At 38.0% G+C, this 26,973-nt stretch overlaps 2 protein-coding genes across 4 annotated transcripts in view; one reads left to right on the top strand and one right to left on the bottom strand.

Moving 5' to 3' along the window:
* neurl1ab (neuralized E3 ubiquitin protein ligase 1Ab) overlaps positions 1–19,873 on the top strand; it is a 34,560-nt gene extending 14,687 nt beyond the window's left edge. Inside the window, exons 5-7 of the mRNA XM_055030328.1 lie at positions 9,856–10,581; positions 15,072–15,251; positions 16,562–19,873. Of these exons, the coding sequence (XP_054886303.1) occupies positions 9,856–10,581; positions 15,072–15,251; positions 16,562–16,806 (1,151 nt within the window). The 3' untranslated portion in view covers positions 16,807–19,873. The remainder of the gene's footprint in view (positions 1–9,855; positions 10,582–15,071; positions 15,252–16,561) is intronic.
* A 2,211-nt stretch (positions 19,874–22,084) lies between these two features.
* Positions 22,085–26,973, bottom strand: part of sh3pxd2ab (SH3 and PX domains 2Ab) — an 84,100-nt gene continuing 79,211 nt past the window's right edge. For all 3 annotated transcript variants that reach the window (XM_055030321.1, XM_055030322.1, XM_055030323.1), the window contains 4 exons: positions 26,628–26,956; positions 26,277–26,326; positions 25,269–25,388; positions 22,085–25,116 (listed from right to left, as the gene is read on the bottom strand). In XM_055030321.1, the coding sequence (XP_054886296.1) occupies positions 23,206–25,116; positions 25,269–25,388; positions 26,277–26,326; positions 26,628–26,956 (2,410 nt within the window). In that variant the 3' untranslated portion in view covers positions 22,085–23,205. The remainder of the gene's footprint in view (positions 25,117–25,268; positions 25,389–26,276; positions 26,327–26,627; positions 26,957–26,973) is intronic.

The raw sequence follows: 26,973 nt of genomic DNA, 5'->3' as shown, positions 1-26,973 counted from the left end.
GTTTCTTGTACTTAACTGGCAGCAGTGGAAACCCGTCTGCTTCAAAATTTGACAAGTTGCGCATTCAGGGAATGTATCTCAATTACTGCACTCATCACTGTCGTAACGATCGCTGTTGATTTTTAACTTCAGTTGCTTATGATTTTGAGCTAGTCTGCCAATTCCTCTCTAAATCAGCAGTCAACAAGGATTTTTTTTTCTCTTTTTTTTTCATTTGTAAACCTGAGAGAGGCTTGTTGAAAATTACGGTGTAGTTTAAACTTGCCATGTAATTGCTGAATTGTTTAAAGTTCATACATAATAAAGTGGTCGCTGCACCGTGCTGCACAGCATGCTTTGTTTTTCAAAGGTATGATGGATTTCTTCTAAGTTCAGAAATTCGACGACATTTTCTGATGGATGCAAGATGCTCTACTGGGGCTTTGTTTACCATAGGTAGATGAGTCATTTAATCACTGACAGAACTGTAGTGATCCATAAGACGGCGTCTGCTAGAGTCATCTGCAACTTGTCTCTGTAGTCATTAAAGAAAAATCCCAAATATCTGCCAGAGTGTCACAAGGCCGTGTTCTTTCCAAGTGATTAAGAGATGGGCTTCAACATAAATCATCTACATTTGCTTTGCAGTGGACCTGTAGAGCATCAGCATCAGTAACATGTCTTGCTTTATGCTATCCTTGTTTATCATCATTCTGAGGGACAAAGAGATAAAAGTAATACTTTCTATGTACATTTTCATTGAATGGTTTTGAGTTGTTGTTTTTTTAACTCATTGAATAAATTTACCACTTTTGGATTTGTCTTGCCAGTGCATGTTTTTCCAGAAAGCATATTCTTAATTAGATTATATGTGAAATTGACATTGGATCTGCATGCTGGTGCCAGCCAACATAGAATAATAGGTGTGCACATTAGTATTTTTATATCAGGTCAGGTTTTTTTTCTTTTTTTTCTGGAAATTAAAGAAAAATTATTACACAAAAAATGAAAAATGGCAAAGCATAAATACAATATTTAATAAAGTTTCTTGCTGTTTCCAGAAATTATGTACCGCAGACCCGAATGGCAGAAATAATTTCACATTGATTGTTCTTATTTATCTAGTAATACCAATCACTTAAAATGTTCCATTTCAAGAAATAAAATGGAAAATACAAGTGAAAAATATAAAAAAAAATTCATTTTATTTATGTTAAATAATACATATTTGAGTAAAAAAATTTTCTGCTCTCAAGGATGTCAATGAAACACAGATTTTCTTCAGATGTTGAATATTAAACAATCTTTTTAAGGCATCTGTCACATTTCTTCATGTCAGAGTAGCAGGAGAACCTGGCTGAAAAGATACCTTGTACATGTCTCTTCTGGGCTGCATTCAGTTTCTGTGGTAACCAACATTTGAACTGATGAATGATTGGGCATATTATTCACGACTTCATTCCCTAGTGATATGTATATCTTTACATACATGAGAGAAAAACAATGTCATTGTCTAGAGATCGAGTCTTCATTTAAAGGACTGTAAGATGAAACGGCGTTCTGCCACATTCAGTCTCCATTGTCATTACCTCTGATTTAGAGGGTAAGTAACAAGAGGTTGGTTTTTACTAGACTACTGAAGAACAGAGGGGGGGAAAAAACACTGCAATTAAAAATAAACTTGTTTTCGTGGTTCTACAAACATGCAAACAGTAAGTCTCTTATTTGCTGTGATATAAAATGTTTGGATAAATAAACAAATTTGAAGTTAGCAGCAATTCATTAGCCCTTGGAGATATGTCAAGACTTTATATCTAGTCAGCAAAAATAAAATGCTTCATTGTCTCAATTAGTTTGAACTGACTTTCTGCGCTGCAAGCAGTCTAAGTATTACTAAAAAACGTATTGAAATAAACAACAAGGCCAAGCAAATCTTGTGACAAGTCTACCATTTAAACACCGGTGCAGTTCCTTGTTATTGTTATTCAAATCTGACCCACTTATTTCAAAGAAACACACAACATGATGGGGCTTGTTGAGGTATGTTGCCAATAAATTGTTTTCATTCTTTTTTTTTCTGATATTTTCTTGCACACCTGTCATTGTGTGAATCTCATCTTACTCAACTGAAAACTGAAACTGTTTTTGCTCATGCTGTTTATTTTTGTTGCATACCTGTTAGGTGTCCAGATGAAATGAAGAGAAACTCAATGCTATGCACGTGTTTAGTGCTATTCGAACACGACTGCTTTTGTTTCCTGGCTTTGTGTTTATTTTTGTCCTTTCTCTTAGTGTGTCACACTCTCATGCCACTTGCTACAACACTTATTGTTTCACTTGTCATCATAGATTAGGTGACCTCTCACTGGGTTTGATTTGTGGATTTCAAGGTTTTAAATATAGAAATGGATTTGTGATCAGACCACATAGAGTTTATAGCACTTAGTTGTTCTGAAGGCAGCTTATAATAAAATGTTGAAGGAGAAAAAGTTCAAATTGACCTCTGTTATACTCAAATTCTGATTACAATTAGTGTATTTACACCACGTAGATGCAGTTTTTACCTATTTCATTGAGGCTTCATAAAGCAAGTGAACAAAACTCTTTTGTTAATTTTGATGAATGAAGCCATGCGATAGACCAGAGGGGTTTGCTTACCCTGAACTACTGCAAATTGAGGCTGCACTAGTACATCTGATTTCTAGTCTGGTGCCTGAAGCCAAATCCTCCAAAAACAATATGCTAAAAATTTGCCTTGGTAATCACAATATGCAAAATCATTTATCAAAACTGTGTTTGGAGCCAAAGGCAAACAGCGGGACGGTGAGAGAGGGTGAGGAGAGAGAGAAGAAAAGGATATGCTAAATGTCTCCATACTATAAACATTTAGTAATTTCCTTTCACTGAAATCCTTTGGCACAAAGAAGCTAAAATCATGCATCATACTGCAGCCTTCTACTATTCTTCTTGTTTCGCTCCCTATTCTACTTGAACCTTTCCTCGGAGTTTAAAGATAACACATATAAATCACATGAATGATTCTGTTTTAAGGGACTTGCTATTAAACCTGATTACAGTCAAGAATATGCTCTGCCCTGTCCCACATTTTCCTATTATGGAAATTTCTGCAGCTTGTAACATCGGTTTAGGTCAAGAGGACAAGGGATTTCCATGTACCACTATTTAGGCTATTATAACGCTAGAGGTTACTATGTTTTTCTGCAAAGATATATCTTATTCTTAACTTCATAAGTCTTACCCAATATGTCGTATGCAATAACTGAAGCTCAAGACACTTTTTCCAGTTGTCAAGCAAGTGCTGCATACCATCTCTGGTCTAATTATCTTTCTTTCAGTTAGCAAACTTTATTTCATAGTTAAATATAATTAAAACACGTAACCTTTGATCCTTAAGTCTTTATGTTCTTTTGTTAGGTTTCAAAATAGTTTTGGTTTTAGTTTCATCTTGATGGAGTGAAAGTAAAATCTTCTCACATATTTTTGTATGACTAATTGCAAGTTGGAACCACAAACTTCTATGTATTTCAATGGGTTCTTATGTGACAGAAAAACACAAAGCAGCACAGGGTTTTCTTTGCATGTCTTTCATAAACTTTTGCACCTAATGCATCTGAAATATGTGGCACCCAGCAAGGATCTTTTTTAATATAATCTCCTGAGTCAATACTTTGTGAAGCCAGCTCTCGTCGTAAGCACTGTGTCTCCACCAGGTTCTTCTATGAAAAATACCTGAGGTTCAGTCAGATTGAATGAAGATATCAATATGAACATATTGTTCATATTGTTTTGCTCAACAAAAATGATTCTTAGTTTTATCTGAATGTAAACTTTTAAGTAGGCGATTCTAAATTAATGCCTATAGTTTATTATAAATTATTTCATTGACTAAACTCCATCCAAGTCTTTTGTAGCTTCCAACAGATTTTATTCCACAATGTTCCAGTATTTATCTTCATCTATCTCCCCTTATTTTCTGACCATCCTACCAGATTTTGCTCCACAAAAACGATTTCCACAGCAGGATGCTGCCACTAACATGTTTTGCTCTGGGGATGTTGCACAGTTTTATTTTAATGCCAGAAATGTTTCACATGTGGGTCAAAAAGTTATATTTTCTCCTCTGACCCAAACGCATTCTTCCACATTAACAACGAAACATTTCTGCAGTATATTTGAAATGTTATTGTAATTTTCAGCCTTCAACTGATCACTTTTAAGACACTGCAGCATATTATCTGTGTCATTTGTCATTTGCTATTTAAAACTATTATTTTTATTCACAAAGATATGGATTTTATGTTTAAAAAGTACATCACTTTATCTGTAATGTAATATGTATGTAACGCTTATGCACACAAATCATTGCATGTTGATGGGCATAAAGAGGTTAGATACATTCAGGCAAGAGACAAATACTTTCTTAAGATATGCAGCTCACCAGAGGATCAAATAACACTGTAGTGTGGTCATATGTTTACACACCTAAAGAGATGGACTAACACAGCTGCTCCCGGGTGGAAGGCACATTCAAATTTCACTAAAACATAATGTCCTTCTCCTCTTTGCATAACACGACTGGTAAAAGGACTGCTGACTTTAAACAAACTAACGTTTTTAATCAGTTTTCTGAAGCATTTTAAACTGGATAAAATTGAATGTTGTTTAGGCCCATTGCTGTTTTCATTGTTTCCAAATAATTTTTCTTTTCGCTCATAAAATGGAGCAGCTGTTATGTATGTGTCGACTCTAATCATTATTCTATTTGTGAGAAATTCAAATAGAAACTCACATATAAGAACTGCAGAGTAAAGTAACTGATTGGGAGCGTAATAATGAACACATTTTGAATGTGCAAAAAAAGCAAATTCTATAATAACAGGATATAAATATTGGTGGAGGGAACATCCAGAGTTAAATATGGCTATTAAAGATACTACAACAGATCAAGTAAAGAAAGTTTAGATATTTGATCACTGCTGGTAGGCGTGGTCGAGGTCCTGAGGAAATATGGTGCAGAAATTACAAATTGTTCAAAATAAAGTAATAAAGTGCTTTCATAATATTATAATTCATTTTGTTTTGATCTGACCTCTATTTTGAAATTCTGTGTTTATTGTTGCAGTTAATGTTTTTTTTTTTATTTGTTGTGTATTCCATATACTTCACATATTGTTTGTTATTTGTGCTGAATGCAAGGAACTGTAAACAATAGGGATCCAAATAAAAGAAAGAAAGAATCTCCAAGACGGTTGACAAAATAAAAGACACCCGAAATGAGCAAGATATTGGAAGACTGTCCTCCGACCAAATGTCTAAAATCATGCACACATGATAAGTCCTTGGATTTATGAGATTTCTGTCTCCAGTGATCTCAGGGCTTGGAATTCAGCTGATTTGCGGAACGAAAATAAAAGCGGCCGGGCAAGCTGTTGCGGCTTTGCTGGAATTTTATCGACCCTTGTGGAATCGAACGGATTTGCAGGAAATCAAAATAGAAATGGTAATGGAGCCTGTCAGGTTTGGATCCTGGGAGTTGCAGCGGTCAGGGGGAACCCTTCGGAGAGCGGGCTAATCACTTTCAGATGAACGAACAACTCTCCGAGTGAAAGAGGAGAATGTATGTTAGAGAGCAAATATGTCCATCTGTGAAGTTTTCAAAGATATAACTTCGACCAGAACGTTGAGATAAATCTGAATAATTAGAGAAATGTGTTTTAAATTGAGATCAGATTTGACACTTCATCAACTCGGCATAGAACTGCTGAAAACAAACATGGTTGTGTGAAAGAGCATGTTGAGGCACTCAAAAAGTATTTCTTTGAAAATCTAACAAACCTGATATTGGAAATATTACAGTTTTGCAGTATCAAGACAAAGATTTAAAATGGCAACATATAATTACATGTTATACCCAATGTTTGGTGCACAAAAGCAACACTAATTTATCACTTTTGAAATAATTATTTGGAAGAAATTATTATTACAGTGTAATCCAAAAGTAACAAGATTAAATTTGCTGGTAAACAGTGGGTTGCTGAACAGACATGACACTAACTGGCTTGATTGTGAAATGTAGTTACAAAATGGCTTCATGGGAAGAAAATTATTGGGCGGTGCTGCTGATTTTTATCATAACTGTCTGTGTTTTTCACACCCAGAACGAGTTTCTCTGTGCTGTAAGAAAGTATATTCACAGATAAGAGTGCTTCATATCTTGATTGAATCCAAATATTTCTGCACTTTTCAGGCGAAGAAACGTTAAGCCTTTGGAATGATATTTACAATCTTTACATACCTTTAACAGTTCAAGGTTAAATTGGAATAACACTTTCTGCAATTTTTTTTTTCATTTTTCCGCTTGTTGATGATTAATTAGAAAACAGGAGGGGCCAAATACCAGCTTGACAATATTACTCCATCTATACTATCTCAATTGTTCTGGTCATCTCATGAAGTGTAACAGCCTTACCTAGTCATTTAGGTCCACTAAACAAACAGTTGTGTGTATGTTTTTATTCTGGATTTCAAACATCTTAATCCTCTTTTTTGTATTTCTCTACAAGCACAAGTCATTTCTGTTATTTGGGACAATCTCTCCCATGTCAGATGACTTCACTCTTTTGAGTCATGCCAATCTCTGGACATCCCCCTTGTTCTTTTCTATACTTAGGACCAATACCCAAACTCACATGCAACATGCTCATGCAGACAGTCATCCCAGTTGACCTTGTATAAAGACTTTAGCGCTATTAAAACTCCCAAATGCCTCCTAATCAGAAACCTCTTCCTGCAGTACTAGTATCTGCTATCATACATACTTGTGTCTCTGCGATGCTTCGAGATGGATGGATTTGGACCGAATGTTTTGGCTGCTTGGTCTTAAAATTGTGCTTTTAAACTGCAGCAGTTGCTCTTGGCACATGCTCACGTTAAAACAGGTTTCCAGATTTTATTTGTCTTCCCACTTTGACTTTCCTGGAACTGGTTTTTCCAGATTAGTTGAAGAGTTCCTGTGTCCTGAAGCCTGGGACTTGTTTGTTAGGGGTGGGAAACCATAGCAGGTGGATAAATGTTTGTCTGTGTTCTTGTTTCTGGAGTTTCTATGAAGACATTTCCCCACAGTGTTTACAAAGGGTCTGGTTACACTTCTTTTGTGTTTTTTTTTATTATTATTCCAACAAAGGTGATGACTGCCAAAGGGGCAGTCATCGGCCCTGCAGTGTCAGTCTGGCATGTGCTCCTCTATTTAATTTATTTATTTTTTTCTCTTGCGAATGAGTGGCTGGAGCTGTTTAAAGACCACTTAATGTTAGCAGGGCAATTTCAAGCACTTAATCACATAAGTATTGTTTAAAAGAAAAAAGAGTGATTCTGGGTTGTTACTCAAATGCTTCAAGGACATGAACTTTAAAAATGTCAAAGTGGAATATAATTACCATCATGTTTAGTAGAAAAAAAATGGCTATTGCCAATTCCTGAAGCTCTAAATGTGTGTGCCGAGAATCTGCTGTAAATTTTCCGTGGGAACTTTGCTTAATTTTCCGAGATAATTAACAGCAAAAAAAAAAACATGTCCGCACCTGCATGGGTGCATGTGTGTGTGTTTGCGTGTACATGTTGGTCTCTGGCTTTCCATTGAGAAAGTCAATGGCGAAAAAAAAGTGTTGTTTGTTAAGCACAATTGAGAAATTGTTTCCGGGCTGGACTGCTTGCATAAGAGTCATAGATTTCAACCAGTGATTGTGTGGATAAGATGTATGTAAAATATCCATCTTCTCCACACAAAGACACACAGATATACTAAACACTTTATTGGTTTATTGTCATTTGGTTTGTATTTTATTTAACCTTTGATTAATCAGGAATTCACCACCTCTGTTTTAAAGGAGATGCATGTCAGTTGAACAATTATTAACTTTAATTGATTTCCAAATGTTGGGAAAAATAAAATTTCCCTCTATCCTTTATTTTTTTTTTTAATTTATTTTGAAATACTGGGGATTTTTATTTTTGAAAAATGTGTTAAATGCATATTGTACTGAGATTAAAGGGGCGAGGAAGTCGTACATATCCACTTTGCTCTCGACACTCTTTTTTTGTGTGCGTCTAATTTCGCTGTCCATGTCTCTACGCAGCGGATTGATACGTCAACGTAAATACGCCACTGCTCTGACAAAACACAGAAACTGTGAACCGTAGGAAACCATCAGTGCCAGAATAGAAATGATCTCTTGCCTTCCATCGACGGCCAGCTTTGCCTTGAAGATGATAAGGCTGCTAATAATAAGAGCCTCATAGCTGCTTGTGCTCGGTCTTAACAGAGGAAGTAATTAAGTTCCAGCAGTTTATCAGTGAGTTGGCCGGAGATTTGCTGTCTGTGGGGTGATAAAGAGGAGCTGTGGTGAGGTGTGCCCTTTCTCTCAAGTGTCCACCCAACGCTATTTTTCATCTTATCTCCTCTTGACTTTCACTTGTTCTTCTTTCACTCCGCATAGGGGAAGCCCAAAGCGGGTCGAGGCTGAGCGCCACCGTGTCAATCACCCTCAACCGTCCCCCTTCCCCCTCTCTCCTCTCCTCGGATGTCCAATAAGACTAATTTTAGCTTGTCGTAAAATTGGCACAGAGTTTCTAAGCTTGCCACTATGTGGCTCTGTTTGGACTGGCCGTGTGTGTAGAAAGCACGTTCCGTCTCTGTTTTCTTTTGGCTCAGATGCTTCCATGTGGTTTCTATTTTACAGTGATCCAGATTACCATAGGAATGAGTATTTGCATGCAGCATAGATGCAGTTTTTAGAATGCCTTTCCTTTTCAACCGTCAGAAAATCGTTGGCTGTAGCATTAAGACGTGTAACAAAAATAAGTCTTAAAATTTTGCTGAAATTCATGAAGCACTGCTGCTCGGTCAGCTTATTGACACTTCAGGACTGTAGTTCTATGCATGATTCAGTGGATCAGCTGGTTTTGAGTGGGGAACGTTTAAAAAGAAAGCTTGGAAGATCCCAGCAACATACAGGTTTTAATGCTACTTCACATCTGACCCAAAATTTAAGGTGTAATTCAATCTGTGTTGTTTCTAGAGCAGACTGATGGCGTTTCAGTGGCTTTTTTAAAAATAAACCATACTACATTTTTCTTGTACTTCACAATCATGGCCTACTTTTTTTCCTTTCTGTCACAAAATAGAATGCATTGACATTTCACCCAAAATGATAACACGTTTTGAGGGGTGTGAATACATTTGCAAGACTCTTGTCTGAAGGCTTGAGAATGGAGAATATATTTTAGCGACAGGACCCTGCGGCCCAGACAGGACAGATCTGCTGAAAAATGAAATCTTTTATTCTTTGAATGTTACATAAACCTGTTACGTCTTTTTTTATTTCTTTATCATTCTTACCATGCAGCGATTAGCCTGCAGCTACAGTTGGTCCACCACTTAAAGTCCTGATGAGTCTCTAAGCATGTAAACACTGATGCATGTGTATTTCTGGGTGGGTTTTAATCATCTCTACTAAATATGAATATGATATAAAATGCAGAGGTTCGATAGCAGCGTGTTCCTTGCGAAAGCAGGGATGATGAATGAGCAGAGTACAGAGAATGTACAACTAAACTCTTTTAGAATCTCCATAAAACTGACTGGCAGCATGCATTAAATTACATCACTGATTTTCTTTTTCTTTTGCAAAGACTAATTATTTTTCTTGCAACCAAAATGTAGATTAAATTACGATCTTGTCAAAGTAAAATTTCAAAGCACATAAAAACACTATGATATGATAAAATGAAGCTTTTTATACCACTGAGAAGGGGATTGCATAACGTTGTGTCTATGTGTGTTTTGTATTTGAACAGACAGCGAGATGGTCCCTTTGGACTGCCTGCGTCCTCGTTCCTATGCTGCCACCCGTCGGACTTCAGCTCGGCGGAACAGTCATGACCCTCGCCTCACCATTAGTCTGTGTGACCTGAGCCTGCAGCAGCAAGAGATGCAGCTCGAGGAAGAGGATGATGAGGGGGACGAAGAGGAACAACTCCAGCCTTTAAGCTCCAACTCTTGCCATGTTCCTCAGAACTCCCAGAACTCGCAGCAGTGCTTGCTGCTGCCTGGCCACTTGGACACTGATCTGCAGTTTCACACTATTCATGGTCTCCATGTCACTGCGCTCGATAAACACACAGTCGCTCGGCCAGATCACCGCAGCGACGAGAGGACCCTGGTGTTCACCAGCCGCCCAATGCACTGTTCGGAGATTATGTTTGTGAAGGTAAAAGCCGGAGTCAGTCGGGCGGGGTCTCTTTCTTACGGCGTGACATCCTGCGACCCGGCCACTCTCAGGCCCAGTGATCTCCCATCGAACCCCGAGGCCCTGGTCGACCGCAAGGAATTCTGGGCCGTGTGCAGGGTGGCTGTACAACTCCACAGTGGGGATATTTTGAGCTTTGTGGTGAATACAGAGGGGGAGCTTTTGATGAGCCATAATGGGAGCAGTGCAGGAATGGCGCTTTGTGTCGACAACTCCAGGCCCCTCTGGATGTTCTACGGTCTGCATGGATCCATCACTCAACTCAGAATTTTAGGTACACTCATCTTCCCTTGTTTCGGTCCTTTTCATTTAGCTAGTTGTGTTAGGTTTATTATGTCGCTGCATTCAGTGTTCCTTCCGTTATTAGTAGTATTTTTTTTATCACAATAGGTTTCATTATATTACATTACAAAACTACAAGGACAGAATTACCAGGCTTCAAAAAATATAATTACAGAAAAGAAGACAACCAATAAGAAACAATAATAATATAAAGTGAAAATGAGACGTGTATTACATAGCAAAGTGATTTTATGTCTGCACATTGAAGTTATGATTAATAACAATAATATGGCTGTAACTGCTTGAAGGCTTTATATGTCCCAGTTATATATCCCTGAATCATTTGTGACACCACTGGTGCTCCGACATTCTGAGAGGAGAAGTTTAAAATATGATTTAAGAACAAATCCTGCTTGCAGTCCGGGGTGAAAAGGATGTAATTGGATTTCAGTCAAAAAGATTTGACTTGAACGGTAAGTTGTAGTTTTATCAATGGGCTGGTTTTTAATTCCCCTGCTGTCTTCCAAGTATCTACAAAAGAAGTCTTTTGCAGCTTTCCGTTAGGAAGTTAATACAACATGGAATTGTTCAATTACGTTTTGAAGGACTAATTTCCACTCTTTCAAATCATGAAAAATATTTCTCATCCTTTGCCGTCTGTGTTCCTTTCTGACCTTTTATCAATTGAAATATTAGTTGGTAATTTGAATGCAGCTCTAGTGATTTGAATATGGCGTTTAGCTTTGAACCTTCAGTTAAACAGAATGTGTCTTGTGTATTTTGTTTCAGCAGATCTCACAAATTCATTGAGGCATCACATGAAGGCACATGGAATTTCCTGTACTAAGTTTCTTTTCCTGCCTTTCATACTGAAAAGTGGAGATGTTTTCTTTCTCTCCAGAAATTGCTCAACAAAGTTATTTGTTTAGCAATTGTAGTTGTGCTTGGAGTCTCATCTTGAACCCCATTCAGTGGGGTTGAGATGCTCGAAAGCCTGTGAATGAAAATAGCATATTGTCACAATAAAGATGAGGAAAAAAATATTTTATGTACTTTTTTTTAGATTTTCAGTATGGTAAAGCAACAGTTAGCAGTTTTGTAAAACTAAAGTGTTGTTTAAATTTTACACTTAATTTTATAACGAGCATTTTGAGGGGGTGGGGATTTACCCCTCAGAAGATAGAAGAAGGAATTTATGTCTTGAAATAGATGTTTTTCTCCCATATTATTTTTTTACACACATTTGGACAATCAAAATGAAATCCCACATTCTCTAGACTTTTCAAGAGTGTGTGGAAACCTAGAAGTACAACAAGAACATTTTTTTTTTCAATCTGTTTGCCATCACTGCAGATTAAAAAATATACATTATTTAAAAGCCACATTGCCCTATTCCACTGTCGCTGGCTTGTGCAGTAATGTATGCATCTGAGCCGAGCAGGTGTCTCGTTCACAGGAAATCAATAATTGAAGGTGACCTTTGCTGAAAGTTAAAATAAACTAAAATTGATCAGTTCTCCTGATTTTCTTCTTCAAACCTCTCCTGGATGCTGTGCTCTCCTCTCCACTCCCCCATGTAGTCAGCCAGACTGAGAACTCGGGAGGTTATTTCTGTCTTGCGTGGGCTCCCAGCAGCCAGCATTATGTATCAGGAGGGAGCCTGTGATAGCTTCTTATGATGCCCTCCTGATGCATTATTAAAATGTAATTGCTTGGAGATTTGCTGTGCTGGGTTTTCCACCCACAGCCAGTTCCAGTAACACTAGTTTTGCCTCAGTACTTCCTCTTTTCCCTATTTTCATTTTATTTTGCCCCCCTAATCCTATCCCCATTTTACTTCTTTGGGGTCCGTTACTCAATGCGTTACCCGGTCCAGCTGTGTGTGGGGGGGTGATGCGTTTGTGACAGGATGTCTAAACTCACCCACGGCCTCTGCAGTTGCATCTTATGAGTTGCCATGGAGACATCTAGCCAATGAAGCAAGTGACAGTTTGTTATGGCTGGGTGCTGTCAAGCCTCTGAGGTGGAACAGATGGGAGTCTGCCACTGTCACATGATCACGTTGTCTGATTTATCTGAGAAAGTAAGATTTAACCATTTCATGTTCGACATTTAACATCCTGATGTTTTCGTGTATCGCCATCATTATGGGTTTGCATGACTGCCTCCTTTATCTCCTCAGCTGCTAGCTTGAAGCTGCAATAATATATACATGTCAATGTAATTGTTAGGAACTCTGATGGGTAACACTACTCCTGTTGACACAGTGTTTTGCTCTACTCTGAAAAGCAACATCCTGACATCCATGGGAATGCTTTCTAGACACATGCCACTAACGTTAACATTAAGAAGACCAATCACCCCCCCTACAGGGCAACACTGGCACCATAAACTAGCACACATGTCTCTTTTATCTGCACATGAAGGATAAAATGTGTTCCACTCACAGCCCAATGTTTTCACTTGGCTTTTTATCATTGAATGGTGCCAGCAAATATTGATGGTGCAAAGCAGCAATCCTTCCTGCATAGCCAGGACCCACAACAAGTGGGGTACCTTGTCTCTTGTCCACTCTGGATCTCCTTGTGCCTCTAGATTTGCAATGAATGCGTCTCGTCAGCTGCAGAAGATTTCCCCACGTGATTTCATGTGGTAAGGAAATATGACATGCAAGTGCAAAAAGCAAAAGTAGAGTTCTGTTTCAACGAGTGATGGAAAGGGTCTGTGTACATCAGCCATCAAGTCTTTCTCAGATTCTGTATTGGTCCAGGTTCCAATAGATATTCCTTTAGTTCTTCCTAGTATTTAGCACAATATTGAACAGCGTCCTTGTTCCAGTAAAAAAAAAAAAAAAAAAAAGCATCCTACAAATGCTGCCATGATGCACCCACCACCTTATTTCATTCTTGGGATGGTGTGTGTTCTGCTCAGTCTGCATTGTTTGTTTTTGTCTTTCAACCTTCAGCAAACTTTTCGGACCTCCATGCAACATCTAATACATTGTTATTTCACCACCCTGGTGACTTTTAAGTATAATAGACTGTGCTGGATTTTATTTATAAGTATCAGAGTAAAGGGGGGCTGAATAAAAACACACGATTATAACAATTTTTATTTGAACAAACGTTTAATACTTCATTAAACCGTTGTACATCAATTAATCTATTGATTCCCAAATTTCTGCCTGTGACTGAATGCTTTAGCAAATGTTTACACATTTTGGCAACATCTGTCCCCCAGAAAACTGGCAAAGGCTGCAAGAGGGTAAATGCTCAGTTTGTAACTTGCAGAGAAATACTACTCGATGTGTAGGCAAGCAGTTTGCTTTGACTGGTACTCATAATGTGATATATTGCTGCATTGTAATAAACAAGAACTTGAAGGCACTAAACACAAAAGGCTCAAACAGAAATAAACAGACAACGAATACCGCAACACCAGTTATAAATTTATTCAAGAGAAGATGAAAGGCGCCCTTGATGAAAGGGTGCATAAATAGATATGAAGGTTATCCATTCTGCCTTATTAGCGTTCACCAGGACATGTACCCTTGGTGAAAAGCCCCAAAAAGGTCAGTTTAAGGTGGTAATTCAATGGTGCTGTATACGTGTGCACCCATGTCCCCTCTGTAATACATTGTAATCAATATGTGATCCTGGCAGACGGTGCCACGGCAAAGTGGTACAATCATCAATCTCAACAGTGACCTTAAAGACAAATAAATTACTGAAAGACTTATGTTTCTGTTGTCTTTCTGTCCTGACCTTTTTAGCAACAAACTCGCTGTTGCATAAAAACCTACTATAATTTGTTTATGTAAGCTCAAACTGAGAGAGCAGTGTTAAAAATGGATGGTAGAAAAGGCACTCTGGTTTAGAGCAATACATCAGAACATGCAGAAAACATTCTTTGTATACCATATAAAATTTTGAAGCTTGACATATTCTTTCTGTGGTTTATCTCTGTTTGCAAGGGATGTAAGGCATCAATGTCATGTGCATGACACCAAGTGAACGATCAGTCAGACCGTGACAATGGGGGAACTGGGTCAATATTTTTTGTGCTAGGAGAGATGAGCGGTCTGTATGAGAACCGATGGCAGCTCCAGTGGTTATGGGGCACAGAAGGGAATGGATCATATGGATCAGACAACAGATAGCCTGTGGAAGTTGTTTTGTACCTCATCCAGAGGGATCATGGGTTCGTGAAGGAGGAAGGAAGGGAGGGGGCCGTGCGAGCTCGTGACTCACTCGTATACACCCACACACATACACTGTGGACTTACTAGTCATCTGCTTGGTGATAGAGCAGAGTTAATGTGTGTGAAAGAAATAGAAGAATAACAGGAGGCAGTGAGATGACCAGAACAGTTACATTTGCCTGAATGTTTGCTAATCCACCGTAATCAGCTCTTGTAAAACTCTTGCTTTGACTGTTTTTTATGAAAGTGGATGTTGACTGTCTGTCCTCTCTCTATCCAAGGCTCATCTTTGCCTCTAGATCATCGAGGTCCATCAGTGCCCAGCTCGCCGTCATGTACACCCAACACCCCGACAACACTCTGCAGTAGAAACTCTGGGTCCAACCTCAACACCACACTGAACATCAGTCTGAATTCAAGCCTTAACTCCAACTACAGCACACTATTTTCCAGTTCCACAGGTTGGTCCAAGGTTTCATGGAAAATTCTCTTCAGATTTTCACACTGTAGATCTTTTGAATAATGCAAAGAAAATAATTGTTGAAATAAAGCCATAAGAATTTTGACAAAAAATACGTTGGGGACAGAGTAAACATGTCGAAAGAAGTGTTTCAGTCAGATGAGACCAAAAGTGACGCTTTTGATCAACAGGTTACACACCAAGTAAAACAGGACATCTAGAATGCACCGTCCCTAAAATGCTGTGATGTGCTTTTCTTCAGTACAAGATAACCATGTAATTTAGCCATGCACAAAATACTTCCTGGAAGAAACATGTGCTGGCAGAAACATGTGCTTTCAAGAAGAAAATAACCTTTAATACACAGCCGGAGCCACAAAGGAATAGTTCAGTTCACAGCATACTAATTTATTGGAATGGAGAAGTCAAAGTCCAGGCAGAAATCCAAATGAAAATCTGTGGCAAGAAGTTAAAAATATGTTCTCTGTCCAGTCTTACCAAACCTTAGTTATTTTGCCAAAATATTGAGCAGAATTGTCATCTTTTACGATACTAATTTGTAGTATTAGAAAAACGGCCATCAGTTTTTCTCCTCTTCTCTACTTTGTGTCAGCATAAGTTACATACAGTTTGTTGTATGAAAATGGTCAACAGATGTGAATACTTGCAATGAACTATAGTCCAGTACAAAAAACTTATATCTCTGTTTTAGAAAGATTTACCTTTGTGATATAAAGTGGTGTCCATGTTGTCTCAGGAGGAAGGAAAAGTGTCAGAAAATGTGACACATAAATACTGACTTACATTTAGAGGAGACCCAGTGGTTCTGCAATCAGCTGTCCCAAGGTTTCTTTAGTTACATCAAACAAAGACAAATTCCTTACATAATACTGAATGTGCATTTAGAGCAGCAGAGAGTTGGATCATCTAATTTTTATCTGGGGGAGTTTATTTGCCAGATGAACGCTTCAGACAGTTTTTGTGTTCTTTGAGCCATTCCAAGGCTGTTTACATGGGGACAAGCTATTGAGACAGCATGTCTCCAGCAGGGTTGGTGTGAAGTTGTGGGTGTCATTGATCAGCAAAACTGTTTCAGCAGGTGGCAGGTGGCATGTTAGCTTCAGTGTGAAAAACAGCAAGGTTTTCCCAAAAGCACATTGCATTATAGCAAGATGAGGAGAACAACCTCTCTACCTATTAGTGGTCACACTTGTGTCAAATCCATGCTTCCTGCAGAGTTCACATTGTGAGTTTAGACCTTTCCCAGCATTTCAGCTCTTTTTCTTCTGTCTCTTCTCTCCTCCTTCTCAGGCATACACCCAAGCTCTCCATTTTCCAGCCAGCCACAGTCCCCTACATTCCCATCTTCTTCCAGCTCCTGGAGTGACGAATGCACTATCTGCTACGAGAACATGGTGGACACCGTCCTGTATGCCTGCGGTCACATGTGTCTCTGCTATGCCTGCGGCCTGAAGCTCAAGAAGATGGCCAACGCGTGCTGCCCAATCTGTCGACGGACAATCAAAGACATTATCAAGACCTACCGGAGCACATAGACTTGCTTCCAACAATTCTCAAGACATCGCAAAAGCCATGTAAGACTTTCTAAAAACAGCACAAATGACAATCTGGCTCAGGTACTACACAACAGGACTTGAAGCTTGCCAAAACATTTTGTTCGATTAACAGGAGACGTCATCAAAAGCCATTAGAGATGCAGTGTGATCAACAAAAGCTAACCGTGGTACAGTAAAAACAACGTGGCAGTATGCCTGAACTCATTTATGCTGAAGAAAAACTGCTATGTCCCATGTCATGCAGAATAAACCCTTCGTGATCTCTCCATCCAAGTTAAATGGAGATTGTCCAGAGCCGGGGATAATAACAAACAGAATCAATCTCCAGCTTCACCAGCTGCTACTCTGCTGCTTGTCAGGAAGCTTTGAGTCAGACAGTTGTTTAAGAGGAAGAATTGATTATCTTCCTAAACAGAGGAAAAATCCAGGGAAGATAGTTTTATTTTGAGATTTTCTGAAGGCGGTGGGGAAAAAAAGTAAGTCGGGAGGGTGAGAGAACATTCTTTTAGCAATAATCAGACAATAAAACCTAAGCTCTAAGGGTACAGAGAAACTTAAAGGAACTTAAATCCAAAACAAGTGGAGTGTCTTGCATATTAACCCACCACCTGAAGATGTCAGGCAGAGACTGTGGAAACGGTGCAAAAGTGAAGGTCACACTTGATGAGGATAGAGAATGTGAATCAGTGAAGATGGAGGCTAAGGTGGCTGTAAGTTTGAGACTGAGATGGGGGAGATGAGGAGGTGGTTGAGTAGTGTGTGCCTGTTTTGGTGAAGATGAAATGTTAGTTCACTCAGAAATTGAGATACACGTTCTGGGTGTTGGCTGTCATGTCCTCCTTTTTGTGGCTTTTCGGTAACTTTGCTGTATTATGTAATTGCACAAAAAGTCATCTAAATAAAGAGTGGTGGGTACTGGGAAAGTTTTTTTTTTTCTTTAAAGTGTTGAATCAAGCTCTTCTTCACTATTAGAATCACTAAAAAGCCTATAACGCTTCTCTACTTGTCCCATGTCATGGCATTCTGCATGACATGGGACATGAAAATCTTCTTCAGGAGATTAAAATAGTAATGTTTGATTGAATAATGTTGTATATCTGTGCATTGCATCTTCTAGCTGGTCCTCGTGTGTAATAGAATCAGTGACAGAGATGTAACAACTGTGAGAATTTCATTTGCATATCATTTTCCGTGTGCTGCTCTCTAACTATAAAAGGTAACATGATATTTTCACGTGTCTACTCATGTACTATATGCTGATCATCTTTGAATAGGTAAAAATGTTTTCTGTTTTTTTGGGGGGGTTTTCATGAAAAATTGCATCACTCATTGATCATAGTAGGTATTAAATTGTGTTTTATAACATGTCATCTCATCACGGCAGGATTAGCATTATCAATTACAAGTAAGTTGTATAACATTTGTTCATATTTTTTGAGTGTACATTAGGCAGTTCACTGTGAAAGCCAAAAGTAAAATTTAGATTACTTTTCATCATGGAATCCTTATTTTGTGGTTCTAGTTTTCAAGACATGAGCTGGTTGACACTCAAGTATAGAAACACAACTTTGCTATATTTTATTTGAAACTGAATGCATATATGTCCTTGATGGTATGCATAGTATTTCTTGTATCCTTCACTACAAGTTTTAGTGTCAAAATGACATATTTTTCCAGGCTTGAGTTTCCAATGTTGTCATTTTTCTCCCATTTCTTAAGCTATAAATATCACTTTTACAGCAAACATCTCTGTAATGGTCTTTAAATATGGAACGTGAAGACAGCTAAGATTGGACAAGATGGATGGATGGATGGATGGATGGATGGATGGATGGATGGATGGATGGATGGATGGATGGATGGATGGATGGATGGATGGATGGATGGATGGATGGATGGATGGATGGATGGATGGATGGATGGATGGATGGATGGATGGATGACATCATTGCATGGATTTCCTAGTCTAAATAGGAACATAATTACACATTATGTTCTGTGCTGGAATGTTGTTTGAAATGTTTATTAGCTTTTTCATACCTGGTTATGTTTCCCTTCCTGACTATTAAATAAACTATGGAGTATTTGAAAGTATTAGAAAGAGAAACTTGTGAGGATTGAAACCTTGCTTGTACATTCAAAAGCTCTTTTCATGTTACTATAAAGAATTGTTGTGTGTTTTTATATGTGTGGCTAAATTAGGAAATGTATCTATAATCTTAATAATTTTGGTGTAGGATTATAGAAATATGGTCTATAGCACGAATATAGAAAGAGTTTACTGATATTTTTCCAGTTCCGAACAGTTCAGGTAAAACAAACAAACAAAAAAAAACTCTGCAACCTCACCCTATTCAGCACATGTTTAAACAAGCCAAATGTGCAATTTTCAAGCACATTTGGTAAATTTGATAGTATACCACATATAATTTTTTGGAATTGTGGCCTTTAAGCACAAAAAGCCAGGACGGAAAATCAACTATTCTGTCTTTGTACCAAAAACATATATTACTAATCATGTACAACTTCATAAATTAAGTAACAGATAAAGGAATGTTAAGCTTCCAATCATCTGACCAAGACAAAAATTGCTTAGCTTTTCCAGGAAGTAGAAATATCTACATTTGACAAAAAGACTCCAGTGAGTTGCTCTACATGAATCTAGATTTTAATCAAGTGTAATGCAATAAAATAATAACTTGAAACATTTTTTGTTTTCAAAAAGCCAGGCCAGCATCATCTTCCCCATCGTTTGTATCCTCTCATGGATAATGAGCCATATCTATACCACTTTAAATGATAGACATTTGTATGTTTTTAACTGACAATTAAAAATTAGAATTATCAATAACATGTGACCAAATAGATTCAGTCCAAGTAAAAAAAAATAATTAAAAAAATGCTAGCAAATGTTGCAAAGTGTATATGAGAAAAAAAAGAAGGATTTGCATTCCTATTTTTTTCTTTCTAAAATATGTTAAAATAATCTAATTGCATATGAATATGAATTATTTTTTTGTTTGTTTAATAAAGTCTGTAACACTGACCTTTCTACTGTTTTTCCTCTTTAATTTATCACTTATACATAAAGGAAGCACATGAGTTTATAGCTCTTGCAAGTGTGTAGGTAGGTCATTCTTCACTTATGTCTCGCCATTTGGCTTAAGTTGCTATGAAAGGGGAAACTTATGATTTCACTGTTTCAGCTCTTCTGCACAACATGAATATTAAGTCAATTTGGCACAAATGGAGTATAAGATTAGATAAATGTCACTATATTTTCTCTAAATATGCATTACAAGCATTTGATGGTAACACTTAGCAGAAATTTGAAGTTGGAAAGGAGTTAGAAACCAAAAAGGTACTCTGCTCTGTACAATCCTTCTCCCAAGTGTTCTTGACTAACATTGCGCCATATACTATACAAATAACACAGGCAAGAGCTTTTAGTAAACGACCGTAACTCACAAGGAAAGTGTTTACATTTGTGGTATGTAGACCTGGCCACAGCTAACATCATCTGTTATTTACCGGCTCGTCTGTGGAGTTTTGCTGCAGCACTGTCTAATGATCCAATCCACTGCCTCTGATGTCCAGACATGAAACAGGGCAGTGGTGGCGGCCATTCGTGGTTGAGTATTCTCAGAGGGAAACATGCAGGTAGAGTCTGTGACTGTCAAGGTGACATGAATGCATCGTATTTAGCCAGTGTCTGTGTACACATAGAATTTCCACTAAGACCTCTCAGTGAACCTGGCCGCCAGCCTTCTAAAGGCTCAAAGGGTTTGCCAGACATGCTCAACCTAAGTTGTTCTATCTCTGCCAGACAGCTGCTTGGCCAAACACAAACACTATCTATTAAGGTATTAAGTTTGGATTTCAAAAAAAGCAGTAGGCAGCATTGATTCTGAATCTTAACCAGACGTCAGAGAGCCTGAGTTTTTAGTTTGCTTCTCTTCTTGTTGCACCGGTCAGCTGGTGTTTGGTGTTCAGTTGGATGTGACATCTCTTTGTCTGTCCTATTTGTGTCTTGGACAAATTGTAAGATCAATCACCACTATGTTCGAAAGTGTTAACAAATCATTGTCACTTCCACACTGTTTAATTACAAAGCTGATGAAGTCCCCAAGTAGGTTACTGTGATAGTGTGTAATCCCTACTAAGATATTGTGCAAGGGTGCCCTCCAGTGGTTAATTGTATGTTCTGCATTATGTAATTCCACACATACCGAGCCCTCTTCAGTAATTTCAAAAGTTCCTGAAAAGTTTATATATTTGGGCAACTGCATTCCCACAGGTAAAAACATTATCCCCTATCACACAGAGTTTTTTGTTTTCAGGCCTTTATTTTTATTAATTACTATTATTTTCAACTTACAGCTGATGAAAACGTTGTATTTCTTAGATGAACAGAATTAATTTTGAAAAATAAATCTGGTTTGATTTACATTATATTATTAGCATTGCTATATACAAACCAATCTTATGATTATTGCTCAGCTTTTTGCATGTGTTCACTGATATTTCAAAATACTTAAATGCAGTAAAACCACCCTTTGCCTGGATAATTCCTAACACCACCCCTTTAACAATTACCAAGCGGCAGCATCATGGAAGTGTGTGTTTCAAGGGGTTTCTGTGTCCCTGAGACCACAAGAGAAGGACACAACACCACCTTGTCATGTAATTACCAGAAGCTAGTAATTCAGATTGAAAGGAATTATGATAGGCCAGTCAGGATTAAGGATATTAATGTGAAGTTATCAAACATGATCTATTTTGATAACACTACCAATCAAACTACTGTTTAGCTTTTTGTTTATTTGAACAATAGTCTAATTTTATATGTCAAGATGAGATTATTGTTCCCATAAACACATTCTGCATTAGACAACATTTTCCCTTTTTCATGGTTGGAAACAACTCTTTTGTTTGATCCGCTCAGTGATTGTCTTGTAAAAACTTGTCATTATATTGTACATTAATTGGTAATTATTCTAGATAATTACTTCTTGTAATCATAATTTTAATGCAAATTAAGGTGACCGCCTTTGATTACAATTTGACAGATGCAGGCTTTTTTTGTATTTAAAGAAAGAATAATAACTTTGTATATTATTATTATTATTATTATTATTATTATTATTATTATTATTATTATTATTATTATTGCATTCACCCCTTGTAATTCAAAGTCCCTTATTTGTGAAATTAGAAAAACGTATTAAACTTTGTGCAGAAAAAAATACACATAATGTCAAAAAGTGCATTTATTAGAGTCATTTTTGGCACTTCAGTTATTGTAACTGGTCACACATTTGGCATGAAACACAAAGGAGCATCCCAAAAAAAGAGTTATGTCAAATTTACTGCCCAGCAGAAATTCAAATGTTACTGTCTGTTCAAAGCTGTGATCTTTTTTAATACAAGTGTAAGGAACGAATAAATTATTTTTTTAACTGATGGAAGATTTAATTTTTGCAGAAAAAAGGATAGATAAAAAAAGACATTGCAAGTTCATTCAGAAATGACTAACAAAATCAAAATACTAAAAATCTGAGATGCTCACAATTTGGTTCTTTGGAACAATACTACAAAAAATGGATAAAATGCTTTACATAAAGGAGACGTACAGTATATAACATGCAGCACCATGATGTGACTAACACAAAGCAGCTTAGACAACAAAGCTTTTCTTTAGCACAAAAGAAAGAGTGAAAGGTGTTGTTGATATAATGAATCATTTTAAACATGCAGTAAGCTTTAATTCCTTAAAACGTGTTATGCATTTAAAAGTTACAGAAAATGGTTCAAGAATTAGAAAACTGAAGATAGTCTTCAAGTTAAATGTACTGCACCATGCAAAAGTATTCATAACACTTGAACGTTTTCACAGTTTGTTCTATTACAATCACAAACTTCACTGTATCTAATTAAGATTTTATGTACAATTTACTAGTAGCACTTAAATTTATTTAGGGATATTAGAGTTAAAGGGGCTGAGTAAAGTAAATTGTGAAAATTAGTCTGTGACAAAAACGAATCACAAAGTACACAGACGTTTGTGAGCGTAAAATTACGTAACGTGAAATCGTTAAGGGTTGTGAATATTTTTGAAATGTGCTTAAACTTCTGGCAAACATTCAGTAATTCTTGCTGCTATTTGGTTATGTCACTAAATCCCAAGCTTTTAGTGCAAGGTCTTAGGTACTTCAACATGTAGACTCATTCCACCAGTTGTAATCTGTTTTTGCTTGCTTACTATTTCACTTTGCTGCTTCTACTAATGCAGGTACCGGATTAGCCTTTTAGATTAAACCAATACATTTATAAGACTGGATACGTATGTCTATGGCACTGTCAGCTCAAGAGAGAGATCTAGTGCTTCTTCTCAAGGTAATTAGAGGGAACCCATCCTTTCCTTGGCCTGCCATTGTCCAGAATCTTGCAGTACCACCAGCCATTAGGGTTTCTTTCAAGAACCTCCAGACTTGTCCCCTCAGGAAATCCCATAGTCTCCTCATCACCATGGTAATCTGCAATGGAGACATATACCTCCCTGAGGTTATTGTGGATGATGTGGGGCTTAGGTTTCACTGGGGACACTGGAAGAACATTCTTCGGAGAGCTCAGGCCCAAAGACTCCGAGCTGCCGGTACCAGATCTGTTCCTGTTGTTTGATGGCAGACTGCGAGGCACAGCACCAAAAGAAGCATTGCGTCGCACTGTGGGGCTGACACGGGGGTTGTCTGTTGAGTTGAGGGACTCATTTCTTCTGAGGGACACAGCAGGACTAGCACCATCTCGAATCGGAGCTGAGATGAAGACAGACTGAGGTCTGACAACTTGCTGTTGTTTGGTGCTATTTTGCTTAAGTGAGCTGAACAAGCTTGCAGGTTTGGAGAAACCACCTGGAGGTTTGGAAGGAATGGGCGGCATGACCTTCTTTAAATTCAGGTTGATGTTGTTCAACACCCGCACCCTTTGTTCGTTCTTTTCAAGACTGTTGGACTTGCTGAGGCATCCAGGTTTGGTTGGTGTACCATAGGATTCATACTCTCCCATGTCATCTTGTTGTCTGGCAGGTTCCAAAAAGTATGTAGGAGCCCAACCTTCTGCATCTCCCCAGCGGATATACCACCAGCCACTTTCCTGCTTCTCAAGGACCTCCACTACCACCCCAGCAGGGAAGCTGAGCTCAGAGTCTTGAACTTTCTCATAGGGATCAGTTGTGCGATACAGGCTGAAACCTTCCATGTCAGACTCACCTCGGCTTCCTTTGGAGTAGATGGATGAAAGATCGGACGTACTCTGAGATGAAAAGGAATCTTCTGAGGAAATGACTGAAGCTGTCTCAGAATCTTCACCTTTACTCTTGGTGCCATTCTTCAGCTGACCTGTTGGTCGCAGCTGTCTTCTTAAGGTGCTAATGTCCATCTTCTCTGCGCTAGATGCTTTGGCTAGCTGTGGCTTAGGTCTCACAACAGGTCTTAGTTTAGAGGAAGACTTAGTGAAGGAGGTCTTGCTTTCTTCATTATCTTTCTTTGGTCTGGAGAGATCTGGGGTTGAGTCAGACGAAGCAAATTTGGGACTGGATGCTTCGTCAGATCTGGCTGAAAGTGGAGTCCCATTCAACTCAATCTTGAGCCTGTTACCAGCAGGTCTCCATCCACCTGATGCCTGATTTGCAGTCTTGCCATTTTCTGACAAAACACTTGTCTTGGATAAGTTTGAGTCTCTACTGCACTGTTTCTCTGGAGTCTCCCTGAAGGGCAAGAAGCCATCATTCTCATAGATACATTCTTCCTCTCCCCCAGCTTCTCCTTCTGCTTCTTGGCTATCCTCAAATGATTCACCCAATTTAAAGGAGGCGCTGTGGAGTGATGAAGCAGGAGAAGGCTTGGAAGACAAATGAGATCCCTTTTCAGAGGACGTTTCTTCATTCTTAAAGTCCACCAGAGAACTTTCCCCTCTCAGAAACTCAAACTCAGACTCCAGGTCCAGATCTCCAATGGCAGGCACATCATATTCTGGCTCTTCATAAACTGGTCCACTAGGAGACACAGGAGACTCCGGGGCATCTGATCCCGGACTGCTCGGAGGAGCTGTCTCCACTGAATCCTGTTTTTTAACAGGCGGGGCAGGAGGTGGTACTTTCGGGCGGCACAGAGTGCTTGTTCTCCGATTCAAGTTAGGCTTTTTACGTTTGTCAATGTAGGAACATGGAGCCCAGCCCTCCTTCTCACCAATTTGGACATACCACCATCCACCAGAATTCTTTTCAATCACCTAAAGTACACAAATAAAATAGTTTACGTTTTTAAAAGCATAATTGCGATTGAGAAGACATGCTAACTTTATGAAGCAGAGAATTGTGTGCATTACTGTATTTAAATTTACTATCATTTTGTTTCATAGTTTTAACTTGAAAGGGTGTTTACCTCAGCTTTCTGTCCTCCATTAAAACTGATGCCATCGGATATGCAAGACTGGAAATCTGCAATGGTGTAGTACTCAGCTTCAACTGCAGGGGGCTCTGGAGGGGAGGGCAGCTGAAAACCCTAAATGATAAAGAGACTTTTAATCCCATTGAAAATCAGTGAAAACGCATACAACATGCGCACTATTGCATCTCACACCTTTTCAAGAGTAGTTTTACTTCAAACTAAAAAAACTTGAAACAGCAGATTTGCATTTTTATTCATTCTGTTATTTTCAAATTACTCTGCCTTTTTGTGTTTAATTACTACTAATTTAACTACTTTATTGGAGGACTGTTAACCTAAAATTTAAATGGTATTTTATACATTCCTAGGTGCATATATATAGAGCTATGCAAAGGTATTTGATCCATAAAATATATTTTTTTAGGTTTTCGCTTATTGTAACAAAAACATTGCTAAATTAAAAAAGAAAACAGCTTTTTCAAATTATGATGTCATTTATTATATAACAAACCTCTTAAAGCAACACAAAAGTGATCTTTTCATACTATGTCAACCCCAAATTCTATTGTAAATTAGTTATGGCACCCAGAGGACAGATAATTGTCAGACTTGTGGAGCACTTAATAGAACCTATCTGACAGTATGAAGTAGGTTAAAAGATTTCAGGCACTACACATAGCCATATGTGACATTTGCTAGACTTAAAACCGATTATTTGCTTTATTTGCTTTTTTAAAAGAAAAACAAAAAGAAAAAAATCTGCAATCCTAAATTTTTTCACAACTTGCACAAAATGTTAAATGGCATTCACTTTGGCAAATAACTTACAAGAATAAAGTTGCTGAGATTTTTGCTTTTGAAGTCTTTGCCATTTTCTAAAGTTGTTTGTAACCTTTATCTAAACTAACTGTGCAAAAACATTTACATGACCAACTCGTGAGCCGTGTCGCAGTAGCTAAAAAACTAACTACGAAACAAAGCAAATAGATGGATTATTCTTACCAGAGTTGCATCTCTTCGAGGCGGAGGTTTTTGCCTGAGGACAGGGGAACCTGTGAAAGCAAAATTTAAAGATAAAATATAATAATATACTATTTCATCCATATTTATCAGGGACGAAGATAATGTACTTGTGTAAATTGTATGTACATCAACCTTACTATATGTCTTGGTGCGGCTTAAACAAAGAAATCCAGTGCATAAATATTGAAACACACTGTAAAGTGATTTGTAGAATTTTCAGAGATTTAAAAGACATAATTTATCACAAGACAGAAATAAATAATGAGCCAAATGGAGACTAATCTATTAGTTGTTCAATATAAAACATAATATAAAATTACCACAACTGACCTATTTCCACTCGATGTGGGGCTATCCGGGCGACAGCTGGTGAGGCAGGCTCTATTTTGCTTTTTCCCTCCTGTGGAGCATTAACAAGGCTGGATTCAGTGCAGGGAATCGGCAAGCTGATCTCCTTCCTGGAAACCTGAGGACTCTCAGGGACTCCTTCAGTCTGCACATTCTTCTCGCTTAAAGCCTTCTTGTTTAGCAGGTTGCTGATCTCCATGATATTTCCAATGATCTCAACTGGGCCTGTGACAGTCTTCTTACGGGGAGACAAATCATCCTTCACTTTCTTGAGGTAAGAAGCCGGAGCCCAGCCTTCTTTATCTTGGTATCTGCGAGAAAAGAGACA

This window comes from Poeciliopsis prolifica, unplaced genomic scaffold (assembly GCF_027474105.1).
Source record: "Poeciliopsis prolifica strain line A6 unplaced genomic scaffold, Auburn_PproV2 SCAFFOLD005, whole genome shotgun sequence".
Classification (NCBI taxonomy): domain Eukaryota; kingdom Metazoa; phylum Chordata; class Actinopteri; order Cyprinodontiformes; family Poeciliidae; genus Poeciliopsis; species Poeciliopsis prolifica.
Note: the sequence above shows the minus strand (reverse complement) of the source record. Positions and strands in the feature narration are given on the sequence as shown.